The sequence below is a fragment of the Siphateles boraxobius genome, unplaced genomic scaffold (genome assembly GCF_051911475.1).
Source record: "Siphateles boraxobius isolate OS27281-9 unplaced genomic scaffold, OSU_SipBor_1 6, whole genome shotgun sequence".
NCBI lineage: Eukaryota > Metazoa > Chordata > Actinopteri > Cypriniformes > Leuciscidae > Siphateles > Siphateles boraxobius.
The window spans coordinates 18,301,163-18,321,319 of NW_027509186.1; the positions used below are offsets into that span (position 1 = coordinate 18,301,163).

The 20,157-nt window shown below is 37.1% G+C and overlaps 1 protein-coding gene across 2 annotated transcripts in view; it reads left to right on the top strand.

The window, feature by feature from the left end:
* The window catches only part of pds5b (PDS5 cohesin associated factor B), a 49,174-nt gene that overhangs the window by 7,466 nt on the left and 21,551 nt on the right, over positions 1-20,157 (top strand). For both annotated transcript variants that reach the window (XM_077208030.1, XM_077208029.1), the window contains 11 exons: positions 9,890-10,016; positions 12,248-12,451; positions 12,875-12,961; positions 13,054-13,151; positions 14,428-14,554; positions 15,344-15,424; positions 16,020-16,160; positions 17,985-18,100; positions 18,213-18,307; positions 18,710-18,855; positions 19,996-20,147. In XM_077208030.1, the coding sequence (XP_077064145.1) occupies positions 9,909-10,016; positions 12,248-12,451; positions 12,875-12,961; positions 13,054-13,151; positions 14,428-14,554; positions 15,344-15,424; positions 16,020-16,160; positions 17,985-18,100; positions 18,213-18,307; positions 18,710-18,855; positions 19,996-20,147 (1,355 nt within the window). In that variant the 5' untranslated portion in view covers positions 9,890-9,908. The remainder of the gene's footprint in view (positions 1-9,889; positions 10,017-12,247; positions 12,452-12,874; positions 12,962-13,053; positions 13,152-14,427; positions 14,555-15,343; positions 15,425-16,019; positions 16,161-17,984; positions 18,101-18,212; positions 18,308-18,709; positions 18,856-19,995; positions 20,148-20,157) is intronic.

Sequence of the window (20,157 nt, forward strand, 5' to 3'; positions counted from 1 at the left end):
CAAACGAAAAAGGCTACTTACATTATTTGGTGCTTGTATTAAAAAAAGGAAGAAAAAAAAAGCTTAAATAGCTAGCAATACAACTTTATCTCGCGGCTCCACAATGTTACCATCCATCGACCAAAATCCACAGTACTTCCAGACATGGCTTTTTAGATTTTGGGGAGTTAAAATCAGTTTCTCTGCTGCGGTCGAGTTGGGCTCTGCACTTTCTGCCATCTTCCATGTAAATCTACTTTCAGCAGTGACGCTGTGCCAGTGCGACTCCCGTGACCTGTTCCTGATCCTTCAGGCAGCGCGCGCGCGCCTCCGCTACCGCGTTTTTTCCCCCCACTTTCGAATATTAATTTTCACCTTCGAATTTCTGTTTTTTAAAACTATTCGAATTTAGAATATTCGTTGACAGGCCTAACGTGAACTCCATTAAATCTGCATATAGCGCGGGAATTGAAGATTGGGTTTATATCCGTTTTGCGAAAACACATTTATGTGACCAGGTGTAAATGGAATCATTTTGATAAATCAGATCCGATCTGAGAAAAGACATGAAGTGGCCGGGTGCCAGGGAAAGTGCAAATTGCCTTCTAAAGGTGGTTGCACGGTTGTTGATGGCCTGGTTTCTCTTGACATTTTCTTTTTACTTGTTTTTTTAGATTAATTTTATTTATTTTTAAACTGTACAACCAGTAAAACATGTTCTGTTCTGTAGTAGACATGGTTATTATTTATTTATTCATTTTGTAGGCCTACCAGTCCAATATGACTGTGTTGTAAGAATTTGTTTTATTTGTTATGAATCAATTTTGATGCGAACCCAAACAAACAAACTTCTTCGTCTTGTAGTGAAAAACATCCGCATGCCGAGAATCAAGAACACCATTCCATGAGTGCAAAATGAATGGGAGTCTATGGAGCTAGACGGCTAAATTTGTCTCTTTCACCCAATTGCCGTTGAGAAATCTCAGATTTCCGCAGACCAGAGATACCGCTTGATGGCATCGTGGCATCCGAAGCGGGACCAGAAAGTTTACACGGAAAATAAATTGAATTTGAGTACTTGTGTTATTCTTGTGTTAGGAAATACAGGATACATATGGTATAGTATTGCCACCTTAAAAAACAACAACCAATGTCCCGCTCAATAATGCTAAATATCAATAAAAATTGAAAAAGGAGAAAAATGCCTCGCAGGTGTGCAGTGATAAATTGTTCTAATAGTGGGCAAAAGCCTACCTGAATTTACGGTGGTTCACGTATGTGTGGCCCTGTTTTTTTACAGTACTTAACTGCAGTGGAAAAGCTAACCGTGGATCCGTGCCGTGCTGAGCCGTACCGTGCAGTGGAAAAGCGCCATAATATGGATAGTGTTTTGCATAAGCCCTGTTTTTAAAGGCCTATTAAAATGTTCATTGTAAAATTCATATTCGATTCTCATTACTGTAAATAAAATCTGTGGTATGACTTTTCTGGAAAAACACTAACATTCATTAGAGAGGTTAATTATTACTTGTATAAAGTAGGGATGCACGATATTGGATTTTGGCCGATATTCGCTATTCCGATATTTTCAAACTCATTTTGGCCGATACCGATGTACACATTTTCCCCTGATAAATAAACTTTGATGATACTGAAGAGAAATCAAAGTCTCTCTCCTGTACTACCTTTACCTTATTACACTCATGTGTTGTAGATAAGGCAATACACAAGACAAACAACATTTGATTCTACCATAAATCTATCATTTTACAAATGTAGACTGACATTCACCCCTGAAAAATAGGTCAATTATTTCACTTAGAATAAATGAGGAGAATAAATGATATGCCTTTGCCACATTTTATTTTTAAGTTTAGACTTCAAACTTCAGTCCTTAGGAGTAAAATAAATAAAAATACATTTTTAAATAAAGCAAATATTTTTTTTATTTAAATTTTTTTTAATAATATTTTTTGATCTGACAGTTTCTCCTACTTGAACAGGTCTGCCAAATGCTTCCCTGACATAGTAGTTGACGTTGTACTGGACATTGTACTGAAATTTACAGTGGTCAAGTGCACAAAAAAAGCAGCTGTAGTCCAGACCTACTCTTCAGTCCTTAGGACCCACTTTAAAGTATAATCAAACTTAAAACCAAGCTCCATATATTGTCTTGTAAACCACAGACAGTGCTGCTGTAACAACTCGGTGACAAACAGTGTGCTCTGTATTGCAAAAAAAATACAAGGACATTTTATCCTTCACTCGAACTTGAGTCGTGCCTTTTCAGTCCAACTGTTTCAGGGTGACAACTTCAGCTGACCAGTAGGCTTCTGTTCAGATATTTTTTTAATAGCAGAGGTAGATTTTTCTTCACAAAAATGAGCACCTCTGCTTTTTCACCATCCATTCGATTTCTCTTTTCGTCTATCACATCAGAGGCAACGCTAAACAGCCGTTCACTGTCAACACTGTTACGGGCATTGTCACGTAGTACGACATGCAGTCGTTCTCTTTCTATTTTTTATTTCACTAACATATTATCAAATGTGGCTAGGAATAACATACCGCGGCTCTAGGTACATCATTAGCCTGCTGAAGCCAACGTCTTCCACCACGCTGAACGGCTGGTTATCAGCACAATGTTTTGTTTCAATTGTAAGTGGACACAAGTAGACATTTAACAGTTTATTTTTTCATATTTCTTAAGTCTGTATGACCATAAATGACGCAGTATTTAAGTCTGTTTTGCTGCTATGTGAAAAAAATACAGCAAAACGCGCCGGTGCGTTTGTCGACCCCAGAGGGTTAAAAGACGCTTTGGTGCTGCAAGTAAGGGTATAGGGCAATTCCATGCAAAGGTCATCTTTACCATGAAAAAATAAAGTTTTAACCAAAAGAACAAAACCCTTTTTAAGTTGTCCATTTAGGTCTGTAATATACTGTATTAATGTGCTTTAACTAAAATTTTAAGAAAATTGCCTTGTTTATCCACCAGATATGAGGTGAGCAACAATGCTTAAATTACATTTTCAACCAGCCATATTTCATGCTTTCAAAAAAAGGTATCAAAGACCCCCCTTTTTAAACTTTATTTTAACAGTAAGCATTTTGCAGAAAGATGGAGGCATGCCTGAGAAATAAATATACTAATTTGGTCATAGCAGCACTGCCTGTTGAATTTATAAGGGTTATAATAAAGAGGTCTTGACGCTTCAGTGCACTGTCACGTCCATAACGTTTTTAAGGTTTAGTTTATTTAATATGACAATTATAAATGCAAATAACTTGAAACTTTATTTACAAAGCTAAATTATGTTTATGCTTATTAGGATAGACAATTCATCTCACTACTTTGTTCTGAACAACCATAATAATGCGTTACGGACGTGACCGTTACGGACGTTTCATATTAAATCATGTGACTATTGTGATCTGTTTCAAGATCAAGGGGGGGGAGTCTTCAGAATCATTTCAGACAGTCTTCTTAATGTAAAAACACAGCCATTATGCGTCAACCAAAGTGCCATGATGGTTTGATTGTTGATTTTCCAAACAGATTCTATGTATTTCAGACGCGTCACATCCATAACAGGGTTTTTGTCACATCCATAACGTTGGTTTTTCCTCATAATACACTTCATAAAAATATATATATATTATACATCGATATTTTTATGTTCAGCTAAGACCCCTTCATCGTGTGGATAGCAATATTTATACATTGGATTTAAAAGTTCACAGACTTTAAAGGAAATCGAACAGTATACCAAAAACTCTGTCATTTCCCGTCACATCCATAACGCATGCATATTTTCCTTTTTTGGGGGTGCTTAAATATATTTTAGAAAAACATATTTTGCCTATCAATTCCCCAGATTGGGTGCTCTGAGAATATGCATTTCCAATTTAAATATTGTAAGAAGTTTTTTTTTCTGAGACATTTCACCTGTCATTATGAGTTCAAATGTCACATCCATAACGCTGGAATTACCCTATAACGCCTGCCACCGACGCATCAGATGAGCTTCTCTTTTGTTATCTGCTCAAAGGGGGCATGTTTGCTGCATTTATAAAGCTTTCACTCTACGCTGTTATTATTTGATTGCATCATCAAAAACGTCATTGTTCTGTGAAATTTATTTGGTCTTCTTACTTATTAAAGCGCTCGATTCCAAAATCGATTGAATGTTTAAATTTAGGCATGCACCGAATGTTCGGCAACCGAAATTATTTGGCCGAAAATTGCAAAAAAAGCGATGTTCGGCTGAATCATTTCGGTTGCCGAACATTCGGTGCATCCCTAAATTTAAACATTCAATCGATTTTGGAATCGCACGCTTTTTATAATGGATCCGTGCACAAGCTCTTAAAGTGACAGCAGCCTAATGTGCCTGTCATTAAAGTCCCTGTAAAGTCAAAATTAAGTATGTGTTCTGAGTTTGTCACACCACAGAAAAATGTGTTATTAACCACCCAACCAAATTTGAATGATAAAAAAAGCCAGCAAGTACATAAAGGCTATCAAAATCTTGAAAAATGAGCAGTAGTCTCTGCTCTCAAACGCTGGGGGCGTGTCCGCTGGCTGCGCTGAAACCACGCCCACTCACGGGAAGCACTCACCAGTCGTCGGCGCGACGGGAGGATGAAAGCCGAGGCGGGAGATAGTCGGTTCGGCCCCATTCACCAGTAACAGCGGATTATCAGTGAATCCCAGTTGTCTCCGACAAAGGTTTATAAAACTATCCTGTGTAAAATGATCACTACAGAGGCGGGTGTTTGCGGTCTTCCTCAGCTCTATCAAAGTGGCTCTTCACAAAATGAATTCACCTCTTCTTGATGTGATAGTTTTTCGGAAATGTAAATAAGGACACCGATCTGTTTTGTACGTGACCGCATCCAGGGAGTACACATTTCCGTGACGAACGCATAGCTAGCTAGCAAACTAGGCTTTAGCAACTAATAATACTGACAGTAACTCGCGATTGAGCGGCAAACTGATGTGAATGTGCTCTATTTATATTGTTAGGGGAGCGTCCAGCCTCTGTAGCTCCAGTGCTTCCATCAAGTAGGGGCGTGTCCAGGAGCTCAGGAGCTCCAGTGCATCATCGAGCCCTGTTTTAGACCCGCCCAAAAAATCCGGAAAATGGCAATGGTGAAAAACTGTTTAACGGTCTAACTCCACAATTCAGTACTTCACAGTTCACAGTCTTTGTAATATGTTTTAGCAATACATTTCTAACATTTATAATGTTTAGAATTTTTTTTTTTAAATTGCCTTTACAGGGACTTTAATGTTGATAAAACAGCAAAAGATGGCAGGAATATGTATTCAATTTATACAGGACTAAAAAAACTATCCAGTGTTATTTTTAGGGCTGGTCCGAATACCATTTTTTTAAGCTTCGAAGCTTCGGTAGTAATGAACATCGAATATTCGAAGCTTCGGAGTCTCTATATGTCTCAGACATCCCAAGTCTCCCGGAAGTTCCGAGAGTCTCCCGCATATTGATAGCGGCTCCCTGATGCCCGCAAATTTGTTCAAATCTTCCGGAATCTAGAGAGAGAGAGCGACAGAGGGAGAGAGCGAGAGACCTTGCGTGTGTGTGCAAATGTGCGTGTGTCTGTCTGTCCGTTTGCATTTTGATTATTTCGAGAACCGTTCATCCAAACGACTTCACGAGGGAGTGCAGTGTCGTATTTGATGCAATATAGATAGACAGGCGAGACGCGACACGTTCAGAATTAATAAACTTTTAATAAACTACAGAACAGCGCGAGCGGGAAGCGGCGCGCCTCACGCGAGCAGAGCTTATATGCTCTGAGAACGGACACTGCACTAGTGATATAACACACACACACACACACACACACACACACAGGTATGTTAACTTAATCAATATTTTTAATAAGGTAGTCTAATATTTTTCTCACTAACAAATTACTGACAAAGTAGGGTAGATTTAAATAAAGAAGTGGCGAGCATCACGCGAACAGGGATTATATGCTCCGAGAATCGACACTGCACTAGTGATATAAAACACAACACAACACACTCACACACACACACACACACACACTTATACACACACACACACACACACACACACACACACACTTATACACACACACACACACACACACAGGTAGTCTTATAATATTTTTCTCACTGACAAAGTAAGGTAGATTTAAATAAATAAAAACGAAATTTCTCCTATATTTCGCAGTAGATTAATTTAGATTGATAATGACGGGTAAAAAGGGTAATACATTTTGTTTCTATAATTCTATTTTCCACAATGTCAAAGCAACACAGCTTAACCCAAAATAAAAGCTTAGGCATGCACTTCTGTCCATACAAATTCCGCTGTTCTGCGCTCTAGCCAGAGAATACTCCCGTTGCAGGAACACTTTTAGTAGTCCAAGAAAAGCAAATAGGCCTATATTTATTAAGTAGCTATAACGAAGTTATATGTTTTATATGTTATATGAAATAAGTATTATATTTCACCAGATTTTATAGTGTAAAACATATTCATGTGTGAATGAGAACCGTTTCGAGGGGGATGCCAGGTGTGCAAAAAAACAAAAACGAATATTCGAATGTGACATTTTCAAATCGAATGCCAACCCACTGAACGAATATCCGAATATTGGGGTCCAGCCCTAGTTATTTTATATTTGATTACTTTACTCAGTGTCTGTGGTATTTCTGAATACTGTTAGACCTTCACCTAAAAAGTGTTTCTCTTAGGGTGCTTTCACACATGAGTGTTTGTTTTGGTTCGATTCATGCAATCACACTTGGATACGCACCGAACGATTACAAACGAACTCTGGGGCGGTTCGCTTGAGGTGTGAAGGCAATCCGACCTAACGGACCAATGAAACATGGTATTATAATTCATAACGGGAAATGTGCTATAAAAATGGCAGTAGTGACTGATTCTGTGAGTGAGCACATCAGTTATCACAGTTGAAAACCAAAATAGCACCTCTTCATCTTAAAATGTTGTATAATTGCGCGTCTGCGAGAATGCTGTCCCGATAGTGTTTGCATACATGTGTCTTGACACTGTTCACCTCTAGACAGCGCTCGGAGATCCAGAGAGAGCCGCACCGTGTATAAATTTGCTGTAGTATTAATCCGGATGTAGTATATAATTTAACAGGGGCAATGCCGGCTACATCCTTATAGTGTTTGCGTGTGTCTCGACATTTACAAATAAAGCCACAATAAGCTCAGGAAGCATCTTAATGGATGACTCTCAGAGGAAACTTTGACCAATATGACAGTTGTACTCGCATGTGATTGTGTGAACACATTTTGGTATGCTTTTGAAAGGTTGCCTTGTGAAAGCGAACCTTACCAAGAAAAAACTGCAACATTGTGTAAAATTAGTCCCTGTTTTGGAACAAAACAAACAATATATAGGTGTGAAAACACATTTGTATCTTTATTCTATTGTATTTATTTGTGCCACTTTTTCATTTTAATTCAAAATTTGAAATCAAGCTTCCTTGTGTTGTGTAAACTCTATAACAACAAAATTACCCCATGTTAAAAACAAAAATACAATGAGTGAACAAACATTTAGGTGCGATAATGTAAAGTTTGTCTAAAAAATGTTAAATCGTTAATTGCGATTTTTGCAGCCCCAACAGCAGGTACATTTTGATGCGGTCACTTTAAGACCGACTGCTTTGATCTATTCATTCGTTTTCTTTCTCAACTGTTTATGTTCACTCAAGACATAAATGACTAGGCCTATGTGTTTACTTGAATATACATGGTCACTTTGACACATAAGTAGTAGGGGTGAAATGGTTCACAAAATTCACGGTTCGGTTCGAATCGACACGATACATTTTCAATACAGCAAAAAGAAAGAAATGCCAGAGAAATTTCCTTGATTTAAAAAAACAGTTTATTTCAAAGACAAATTAGTTTTAAAGTGTGAGTTTGCCTACATCTTGATACTTTGTTTTATATATGAGGGTAATCTTTGAAGGATGAACAAATATTTTGGTAAATACTAAAAAATAAATTTTAAATGGCCTATGTTAATATTTGAGTTTTGAAGTGCTGGAAAAATATGTGTGACGTACTTGAGCATTTTACTATTCCTGCCAAACTTCCATGGTTACAGTTAGTGTTACTACATTAAGTCTGTGATGAATGTTGCTGATCTGTGGACTTAATTTGTGATATATATTGATATTGAATTATTGTCCAGCCCTAGCGCAGTTTCATTCCGTTTTCATTACGTTTGCCATTTGATGTTGGGCAACGTTGTGGTGGTCGCGCCAGCGCGACTGCTAACAATTTTTTGGTCGCACCACCAGGACACGTAGGCCTATTAGCCTACAGTACAGAGAAATTTTATGTCGGAGTGGATTTAAACAAACACCGTCTTACCGGTGAGCATTTGGGGGGAGAGGTACGATTTTTGAACATTATATAATACATTATATAAATACATAATATTTGGTGTTTTAAATGTTTCAAGTCTCTGTGAAAGTTTTAAAGCAGTCTTTTAGTGCCGCTTTCAGAGCGGTCACGTCCGTAAAGGAGAACTGTCACGTCCGTAACATTTGTTTTTTCCTCATAAATGCGAACGAAAAATAAAATAAAAAGAATATTTTGAGTTCTGTGGAGAGCCAGCCTTTCTTCATCCGGTGGGTAGTATTACTTTTGGTTTGCGCAGTGTAATTCAAAGAGTTGATTGCACTGCTACCAGCATCTGTCAAGTACCATGTGGAGCTTGTGACTAGTGGGCAAGCACGCAGCTGAGAAGGCAGTGTCGCTGTCAAATCTGTCTCTGGGAAAAATGACGTTGTGCCCAATTGAAAAAGGAACTATGTTTCTTTACCAAATTTTCAATAGTAGCGCGTTACACTACTTTTTACCTGAAAAAAGTAGTTGCGTTACTGTAACGCGTTACTTTGTAACACGTTACACACAACACTGATCCATACATAGACCCAAGCAAACAATAGCCTTTAAATTGACATAAAAAACATTTTGCACTGAGAAAATAATATTTGTTTCAAATAAAATATCAAAATCAAGTAATCATATAGTTTTATAGAAAAACACTGTTAAAATGCATAATGTAATATATAGACAATCAACTTATGAACATTATGTATTATAACAAATCCCTTTAGAGGGCGCCAACGCGGGATTCCAAAATCCCTACCGGTTAATTGTGTCCGCCGGTATATCCCTAATTGTTGTGATGGAAATTAAAGAGTATTTGCCTTTTAAAAAATCAATCCTTTCTCCATCTTCTTGTTACTTGGATAAAAACTTGATGAAGCATTTGATAGTGTCTTTCCTTATTTAATCTTTACTCTTCATTATGCCAATTGGCTTAAATGTGCTGTTTATAACTTGTTATAACTTGTAACATGAATTACAGCTGAAGAACATGCACAACACTTCACTTATGCAGTTAGATTCATTTGCATTTTTGAATTGTCTATTTAGATTTAGAATGTTTGGTGTTATAGTTGATATGTGGGTGTAGTGTTTTAATAGGATAATCCGCAAAACCTCTGTGCACATCAGCTTGAGTTGAAAGTGTAGCATTTCTTTGAATTTAAATGTCTATGTGGCAATGAAATGCATGAGACTGCTCTTTCTAAAATTGATTTTTTTTAGAGGCGTCAATATTTAACCTTCCACAGGAGGTGAGGTTTTGCCAGCATCCTGCAATTTAAAAAAATAAAAAGAGATTTTGCCTGAACTTTTTTTGAGGGGGAGATCCAGGATTTATACAGAATCCATTAGATCACTTATTTAATAGCACATTTTCCAAAAGAGTAATTGATGTAAATTCCCTATTCATTTATAAGTGATATGTGATATTCATGTTTTTTTTTTTTCTCTCTCTCTCTTTCTCAGCAATCACTGATTGGAGAGCATGGCTCACTCCAAGAATCGAGCCACAGACGGCAAAATCACCTACCCGCCGGGGGTGAAGGAGATCTCTGATAAGATCTCCAAGGAGGAGATGGTTCGGAGACTGAAGGTGAGGAACAATCTGTCATTCATCAAAGTTGAAAGAGTTTATGATTAGTGGTGAAAATATTTTTTTTTCCAATGTAATTACAATGAATAATGGGTACTGACGCATGTCTGTACTAGGCTTGGGCGGTATCCAAATTTTGATCCAGTCAAACCTCCTTTTACCTCGGTATACGGTATTACCGTGAATAATTAAAAATTATGACGTAAGGCTCAGACAGTGTCACCAAACTGTTGGCTTGTGCCTAAACCGTACAGAAACTGAATACCTAACACTAATACTGAAAACTTGAACAAAATAACATGCACAACAATATTAACAACTTTTATTAAAAACAAATAGCAGCTTATAAAAAAAAGTGCAAATACATCAGTCAAACATAATTTACATAAACTTCCAGAACAGTTTTTGCGCAGAGAAACGCACACAAATCAATTAAATTAAATCACACCGCCCAAACAACTTTTAATAACAAAAAATACCTGAATCAATTAAATAAATAAAAATAAACACAGTGCGAATAGGAACGAATGGCAAGTGGCATCAAATCTAGTCAAGAGTTTTCACTAGAAAAACCAGCATGTTTACTTTGAAATGAGCTGCTTTGAAACAATCTACATTGTTAAAAGCGCTATATAAATGAAGATGACTTGACTACTTGGTCCACAACGTGCCCTGTTAAAGCTGGACAGACAACTTTACCTGCCGTGCTGAAAACTCGCTCCGATGGTGTGCTTGTGGCACAGACGCACAGGTACTTTCATGCCGCTCGCGACATCTGGGGAAAATGCCCGGCAGCATTTTTCCACCAGAAAATTCATTCGTTTAACGAATGACTGAATTAATTGGCCTAAATAAACGAATGAATGAATAGGCCTATATAAACGAATGAATGAATTAACAGGCCTAAATAAACGAATGAATGAATGAATAGGCCTAAATAAACAAATGAATGCATAAAGTCCATTAATGTATTATTCCATTTGTTCAAATTTGCATGCACATTTTTTTAAATAAGTCCCTTATGCGCTTAAAGCCTGCATTTATTTGATTAAAAAGACAGGAAAAAATATTACAATTTAAAAAATGGTTCTCTATTTAATATAGCCTTCTTTTAAATATAATTTATTTATGTGATGCAAAGCATATATATGCCCCTTTTTTTAAATTTGAGCCCCTGCCCCTGAGGAACTCTCCGCACGTTTTATGCTTACCGTTATGAGACTGTTCTGGGAGTCCCAAGTCCACTTGCTTCTTGTAGAGTTCATGCTTACGTTGCACTGAGTGAACACGTGTCCATCCTCGCATTTCCATCTCTCGCGGTCACCTTTTTGTTGGCACAATTTGTAAATTGCCTCGTCCGAATTTACCGCCTCTCCATTCTCGTTCGGTCGAAACCCGAAATACTGCCAAACTGCAGAAGTTGTGTTCTTTTTCGAGACCAGGTCACTCGGTGCGCGACTCGCCATCTTTCCGCCTCTCTCTATCTCTTTCTCCTCCACGCTGTCACGTGATGACTACCACGCACGCATTTTTAGGCATTAAATAAATTATATTTAATATTTAATCCTTGTCTCCTATATAAGTGCATTGTATTTTTTTATGACGGTATTGAAACTGATACCGTTGCTATTTTTAGATCCCGCGGTATACGATATTACCGTATTACCGCCCGAGCCTAGTCTGTACCACTCTTCGGTTAGATATACAATGGATGTACATGTATAAATTAAAAATAAATGCAGAAACAGTTTGCAATACTTATTACAAGGGCTGGTATTAACAATTATTTTTTTTCTAGCGTTTATTTTTCCCGATTAATCGAGTTATCTAACGATTGCCCCACCCCTTTTTAATTTAGTGAGTTAGTCACTAACTCACATGCTCAAAAGACATCCCTGTGATTTGGCTATAAAGCTCAATGCTGCAAAAACCAGTTGTAAATAGAAACCTGTAACACTCTCTACAGGGCACTTACCCAGATACACAAACGTAAACCTCAGCTGAAGTTTTATCAGACAGAATGAAATTATCATTTTTATGCACGTATTTCAAGCTGTTTTTACAGCTTGTAGATACAGTTTCCTCCTCCTGTGGCTTTTTTTTTTTTTACTTATGTCTATTTTTAAGTAGGACTGCCAAGTGAAAGTGTGTTTCCCATTAGAGTGTCTTACATCACACTGTTAGCTGGATGTGTGGTTGACACATGACTCTATGGTGTTTTTCAACCTCAGATGGTGGTGAAAACCTTCATGGATATGGACCAGGACTCAGAGGAGGAGAAGGAACTCTATCTGAACTTGGCCTTGCATCTCGCCTCAGATTTTTTCCTCAAACACCCAGACAAAGATGTCAGACTGCTCGTGGCCTGCTGTCTTGCAGATATATTTCGCATCTACGCCCCCGAGGCACCATACACATCACCTGATAAACTTAAGGTTTGAAAACTCAGTCTATTGAATGCCATGTTAGTTCTTGCATAGAAACATTTATAGTTTATAGTATGATTACACATTTAAACATTTATAGTATGATTACATTTTAATTTCCCTCCATGGTGGCTGTCATAGTGAGATCACATGAGCAGTCTAATATTTTTAAGTCTTTTATGGCCCCATTAAGTACAATTTTGTGATTTCTGGTTTATTTTGGGAAATAACGATTAGATTGTATTGGTATACCATTAAAAATGAAATTTGAGGCTGATATTTATGTGTGCGCATGTGTCTATTTCTTCACCTTAAACAAAAGACAGCAAGGGATCAAGTTGTTCTGCAGAAAATACTAAAATAACACTGCAGTCTCTCATGCATTGGGAAGTCTTGAAATATTAAAACTGTCTGCTCTTCTTTTCCACTCAGGATATTTTCATGTTCATAACTCGACAGCTAAAAGGGTTGGAGGACACCAAGAGCGCCCAGTTTAATCGATATTTTTATCTTCTGGAGGTATGGCACCCAATTAATATACTCTGAAGCAAGGTCTTACAATGGTTTTTCAACCAGTATCTGACCTTGTCTTTCCCCCTCTGGCTCCCTAGAACATCGCTTGGGTGAAGTCCTACAACATCTGCTTTGAATTGGAGGACAGTAATGAGATCTTTACTCAGCTCTACAGAACACTGTTTCAAGTGATCAAGTGAGTCTATTGTTGACGTCTAACCATTGAAGCATTCAATAGAGTAAGAAAATGATATCTTAGTATTTTGTAATTTTCTTTGTAGTGTTTGTGTGTGTATACACGCATATACACATACATACAGAACAATTGCATCTCCGAGTAACACACAGTGGTGTTTAAATTCTGAATGAATCCACATTTTGAAGAATTGGGTGAACCAATGATGTAATGACCCATTCATAAAGAGAGCAATTTGCTTTGTTCCTGAATGAATCAGCTGTTTGAAATAATCAAATTAATGACTCAGTGGCTGTGTTCAAAAACGTGGGCAGCTGTCTTGTTGCCTCACTGCCTTATCAGGCAATGACTTTGTAGGCAGCCTTTGCGCACAAAGATGAAACTAAAACTGAAAGATGTTCATGACAAACCGTCAAAATAAAACCCAGTTCAACCCAGATATTTTGTTCATCCATGTTTTAAATTTATACAGTTCTTTTGCTTAGCATCTTATTTGACAAAATAGGAAAATGTAAAAATAAAAATTATCATTAATTTTCATATTATGTAATATTCACCCTTAATGTTACCCCCAAATGATAATTTAAAGTCATTGGTGAGTTGAATATGAAAATGCATAGTCATATGAACAAACGCACTTACCAACATATATATATTTTTTACCTAGAATCATTAAGATATTTTAGACTTCTGGGAAACTTTTTGATGTTTTGAGTTATATTTGCTAATTTTATATCACCAAGAATATTATTGTGAGCATTAATTACATGACCCAGTAGTTTTTGTAATCCTGTAATAGTGTTGCCATTTGGTTAGAGAGTGCAACGTTGAATCTTGCAATAACAACTGTCATAATTCAGTAAACCTTATTTTGCTGTTTTCTGTTTGAGATGCAAATGTGAAGCTGCAGCCTATTTGTTATGTCCTAATGAACTGTCAGCCTCCTGCTCGGCGGTATTATTTCCCTGCATTCAGTCAGATGACAATGATGCGTGCGACTCCCAGGTGGAAACCCTTCACTGCATGTGCGCTATAAAGGCTGCATATGGGGCGATTCATCTCAGCCACTGATGTTCACTCAGTCGGAAATGTCCTCTATGAGCGGGACACTACAGCGCTCGGCTCTCATGTGTAAATGGAAAAACCTAGATGTTTTTCTGTTTTCTCTGCCCCATTGCGCTTGCTTTCCATCTTGCGCTTCTTCACTTTGATTGCCTGGTGCACCTGATTTTAGGTCAGTTCTTGATTTTACCATGATTTATTTATTTATTTTTAGCAATGGACACAACCAGAAAGTCCACATGCATATGGTGGATCTCATGAGCTCAATTGTCTGTGAGGGCGACTCTGTCTCGCAGGAACTCCTGGATACTGTTCTGGTTAACCTGGTCCCAGCGCACAAGGTACAGAGAACAAATAAACTTGATTCTCATTAAAAAAAAAGAACACAATTCTGTCTCACACACACACACACACACACACACACACACACACACACACACACACACACACACACACACACACACACACACACACACACACACACACACACACACACACACACACACACACACACACACACACAGACACACACACACACACACACACATACACGTGTGGGTGGCCTGTAATTGCATGTCTATAATACTTTTATAAAGTCTATAAAGCCATTTAAAAAGTCATTACTTATGAAAAGTCATGTACTTTACATTACATTTTAATTTTACATAATGAATTTTAATGTGGATAATAAGATGAAGCTTTTAGCAGAACTGTAGCTTCTTGGGTTTAGTTTTGTTTGAAGTTAACTTAATATTGTTTTTGTTTAGTGCATATTTAAATGTAACACATTTTAATGTGTGATGCAAATTAAATTTTTTTATAACATGTTGGTATTTGTTTTAACTGTCTTTCATTTTATAATGATATTTACGTAAAGAAAATAAGGCTCATTAAATACTTTCCATGTAAATTAGCACACTTTACCCCTAAATGATTATTTTCTATGTTGATTTGATTATCTTCAAGTTATGTTTATTTGAAATGTATGTTTGAAATGTATTTTTAATTTATTAATATTATTATTTAAAATAAGACCAGGACATGTTCTTGACAGGTTTCATGAGATTCACACACATATCTGTCATTATAGGAAATTTTTAATGATTCATTTCCTCCATATTGTCTTGCAGAATCTCAACAAGCAAGCGTACGATCTGGCCAAAGCCTTGCTGAAGAGAACCGCTCAGGCCATAGAGCCATACATTACCAACGTGAGTAAACGTGATTTATAATAGTTAACTTGGCATAGAACATACACCCTATCTCTTGTCTGCTGTGCCAAAAACATGCTGACTTACAAGGGTGCGAGTAAGTTCTTCTCATTTATTCAAATCGTGAATAATTCCTAATGAACAGCCTCGATTTGACTCCAGTTCTTTTGCTTTCAAAAACTCGTTAAGGCTTGCAACATTAACCGGAGATCAAGAGTGCCTCTCCACACTCAAATGGCGTGTTGAGCTTAAACACATTTATCATTAACACCCGCAGGAGCATGCAGCGCTGTTATGCTGTGAACCTTATTCCCTGCAGTGCTCATTAAAAGTGCCAGAGATAGTGCGGAGGTCCTTACCAGAGGAGAATCCTTCTCAATAACTCTAATAGATCAGAAAGGTCTCCAGCCCAAAGATGAAGCCACTTACTTTTTTGTTTTGATCTAATACCAGCTTCCTCAAACTAGTCTCTAATCAACAGCATGTGAAGAGCTGCTGCCAGACGGATATGCAGTGAGTTTTAGAGGGTTCTCCAATGCAGCATGGTAGACTTTGATGGATGCGAGTGTATGTGATGTGCAGTTTGGTGTCTCAGTTCTTTAACCAGGTGCTGATGCTGGGGAAGACTTCAGTCAGTGATCTGTCGGAACATGTTTTTGACCTAATCCTGGAGCTCTACAATATCGACAGCCATCTACTGCTGTCTGTCCTGCCACAGCTGGAGTTTAAGCTTAAGGTAAGATGTCTTTTTAACGATACATGGCATTATGCTGTTTTTGGGGATCTCCTAAAACTGTCTGTATGTGCTTTGAGGTCTTTTTGCCTGTGTATAAAAATGTATAAGTGTTTTGTATGTTGTGACAGACTGATATTTGGAAATTTTGAGTTTTTCAAAAGATCTATTTCTCTGTTCCAAAATCTAACAACAGCCATTATGAATGTAGAATTCCTGTTTTCAAAATATTTTAGCGAAATGGTGTTCAGAGAAAAGTGTTCCCCCCCCCCCCATTTTTGGTTTTTAGTATTATTATTTTACTTATTGATAAAATTATTGTACATTATATCAGCCAGTGGCCCCTTTGATTTCTTGATAATGGCATTAGCTATTTGAAAGTAACTTTTTTGGGGGGGCTCAGTGTGTGGTTTTACTTAAATGATAGGTCTAACGGTTAACAGAAAATAAATCGCGTTTCCGAAAGTACCTTGGTTTTGGGGTCATGTTTGATATGAGTTGGATACAGCAGGAAAAATGGTCACATATTAGGGTCCAATTCTCACTTTTAACGAATTATTAGCTATGACTTTTGCCTCAAACTATTACTGCTTTTTAGTTAGTACGGTTGTTAAGTTTAGGTATTGGGTATGATTAAGGGATGTAGAATATGGACATGCAGAATTAGGCATTTATTTATATGTGCTTTATAAGTACTAATAAATATTGTTCGTCCAATATTGTTTTTTTGATGGGCGATGCCGATATCTTGGGCCAGGATGGCCGATATAAAGCCGATATATATTTATTTGAATTAATATTTAATAACATATAATTTGAAAATGTATTAAGAAATAAATCTAACAGGAATATGACATAGTGAGCAACTGAATATAGCGTAATTTTGTTTATATTACATTTCTTATGCATTATATCAGCAATTGGCCCTCAATATTTGAAACAAATTTTTGAAACCATATAATTGGGTGTAATTTATTGACATTTGACAGTCTTGTTAGAATAGGACAAAGTTGAACTTCTAAATCTTTCTTTCCCCTTCTAATGTCAGGCTGCTTATTGGTCTAGTTTTGGATGGTTATTAGGCTACTTCTAAGAATGCATGGTAGCCTTGTAATTGAGGCTTTAGGACATGTTTGATAGCTCATGATTAACATCTCAACACCACGGAAGCTTGTTTACAACATTTCTTGTGGCCTGTGTGGGTCACAAACCTTGTGTGTATTAACAGTGGTCAGAACCTGATGACATATGGAGAAGTGTTTAAATGACCAAATTAATTCTGCCTTCTGTGGCTTACTTGAGAATAAATGTGGCGTTCTCACAAATGGAAAATTCAGCTCAGTTGTTTGTGAGTTAACTGGAAGTTAATAGAAACGTTTAAGCAATAAAATCCTTGACATTCCTGAGTGAAAAGATGCTGACATGCTGCGTGAACATGATTACACTTCAGCCAAGTCAACGATCCTTTCTTTCATTTTCTTTCACTTGAGATTTAATCCAGCGTGGCCTGAAAGCACAGCATTTTTCAAAAAACTAGCAAAGGCGATTATTTTCTATTGCATTGGTCATGTTATTAAACTTGTATACACTGACAAAAGCCGGTTGAGTTTGTGATTAGCGTATGAATGAATGTTATATGTATGTTAGGAGCTTGTTGTTCCACGTACCGTATTTGACGTCATGCTTTTATTCTTTTGTTTTTATGCAAAGCACAATGATGACGAGGCTAAATGGGTTCATTCGGGAGGGGGGTTTGTGTTATAATTAATGGCCATAGGCCTTGTTCTGCAGTTATATCACCAGGAAATCCTCATGTCTGTTTTGTAGAGCAATGATAACGATGAACGCCTGCAAGTTGTGAAGCTCCTGGCTAAGATGTTTGGTGCGAAAGATTCAGAGCTCGCTTCACAGAACAAACCTCTCTGGCAGTGCTACCTTGGGAGGTACAGCTCACACACCACACATCCAATTACCTGCTTCTTTCTCTACACAAACTGATAAACATTTCAACAGCAAGACGAAGCTGATCGATTTTGACCATCTATGTTTCCTTAGGTTTAATGACATCCATGTCCCTGTTCGACTGGAATGTGTGAAGTTTGCCAGCCATTGCTTGATGAACCATCCAGACCTGGCAAAAGATCTCACTGGTACAAACTGTTCCCGTAATAACTTTCACTACCCTTTTATTTCACAAATGAGCATAAAAGTCAACACGAAACCGAAATGGAACTCTTTAATTCATATTTATATTAAAATATATTGACAAAAAAAAAATTCATCCACTGGAAACATTTAACAATATATTGAATTCTATCTATATCTTTTTTATATATATTAAAGGTATCACACAATGCTTTGTTTTGTAATGTTTTTAATATATTTAAATATATATATATATATATATATATATATATATATATATATATATATATATAATATGTTTGTGTATATTTGTTCATTTATTATTTAAAAATTTCCATAAAATTTTCAAGGAAAATTATGTGAATGCACAAGAAATAATTACATGCACAATTTGATTTAATGTGCAGAGTATTTGAAAGTAAGGTCACATGACCCAGAGGAGGCAATTCGACACGACGTCATTGTGTCCATTGTGACTGCCTCCAAAAAGGACCTCGCACTCGTCAACGATCACCTGCTGAACTTTGTGAAGGAGAGGACTCTAGATAAACGGGTAAGCGCCAGGCTCTCTTTGTGCATGTTTGTTTGCTGTCTCCTAAACAATCTTTATTAGTTCTGCAGTCATTTTATTTCATGCATAATATCTGAGGGCCTTTTCTCCCATTAGTACCCCAAATGAACCAGAGACTTTGACATCTTCGCATTCACAGCAGAGTCGAGCTGGGAATACATTAGCTTCTTGTTTCTTTCCAGACACACTCCATTTCTTCTCCCTATAATTTAATCAGCAGTCTCCTTTAGCCACCCGAGCTGGAGGGGACGGAATGATATAAATTGGACTATAACCATTTCTCAGCCTTTTCAAAATGCTTTCAGGGAGAAATTTAATCGAAGAGCCCCCTGTGTTCCTGGACAAATGACACCGCAGTAGTCAAGGCGTATTTCCATATCATCCTATTACACCTTGTTTGCTTCTGTTGCTTGCCATACATAAGCTGTGGCTTTATATGCAGGAAATGTTATATCGGGCTATTTAGCTTCAGCTGTAGCTAAATGGATGTTTTTTTGACTTGGTAAAACCTTAAAAGCAGTCATTTCTCATGTTTCATGCTGAGGCAAAATTCATTTTTACTGTTTTACTGTATAGACGTGTTCCAAATGTAGTAAGCTGCCCACTAAGACAAAAATTTTAATCATAATTGGCTATAGGTTCTTTTATGAATTCCAGATGTTTCGAAAGTTTTGGGTCAGTAAATGTTTTCATGATGATGATGATGATAACAATGTTTCTTGAGCACCATATTAGAATGATTTCTGAAGGGTCATGTGACACTGAATAATGAGTAATGATTTTGAAAATTCAGCTTTGCCATCACAGGAATAAATGACATTTAAAAAAAACATTAAAATAGAAAACACTTAATTTTAATACTAATAGTTCACAATAATACTGTTTTTACTGTATTTTTGATCAAATAAATGCAGCCTTGGTGAGCATAAGATTGATAATGAAACTTTTTGCTTCAGATAAAATGTAAAGTTTTCTATTTTTTTTTATTTAATCATTTTTTTAAAGCATAAATTTTAAAAATCCACAATACAATAATATCTTGTCCCTGGCTCTAAGGGTATGATTTTTACACGGGAGTAGAATAATCTCACTGAGTAGAGTTTCTTGTGTGTTATCTTGCAGTGGCGGGTCCGTAAGGAGGCTATGATGGGCCTGGCTCAGATCTATAAGAAGTACGCCTTACAGGCGGAGGCCGGCAAAGAGGCAGCCAAGCAGATCTCCTGGATCAAAGACAAACTGCTCCATATTTACTACCAGAACAGCATCGACGACCGGTGAGTAAAG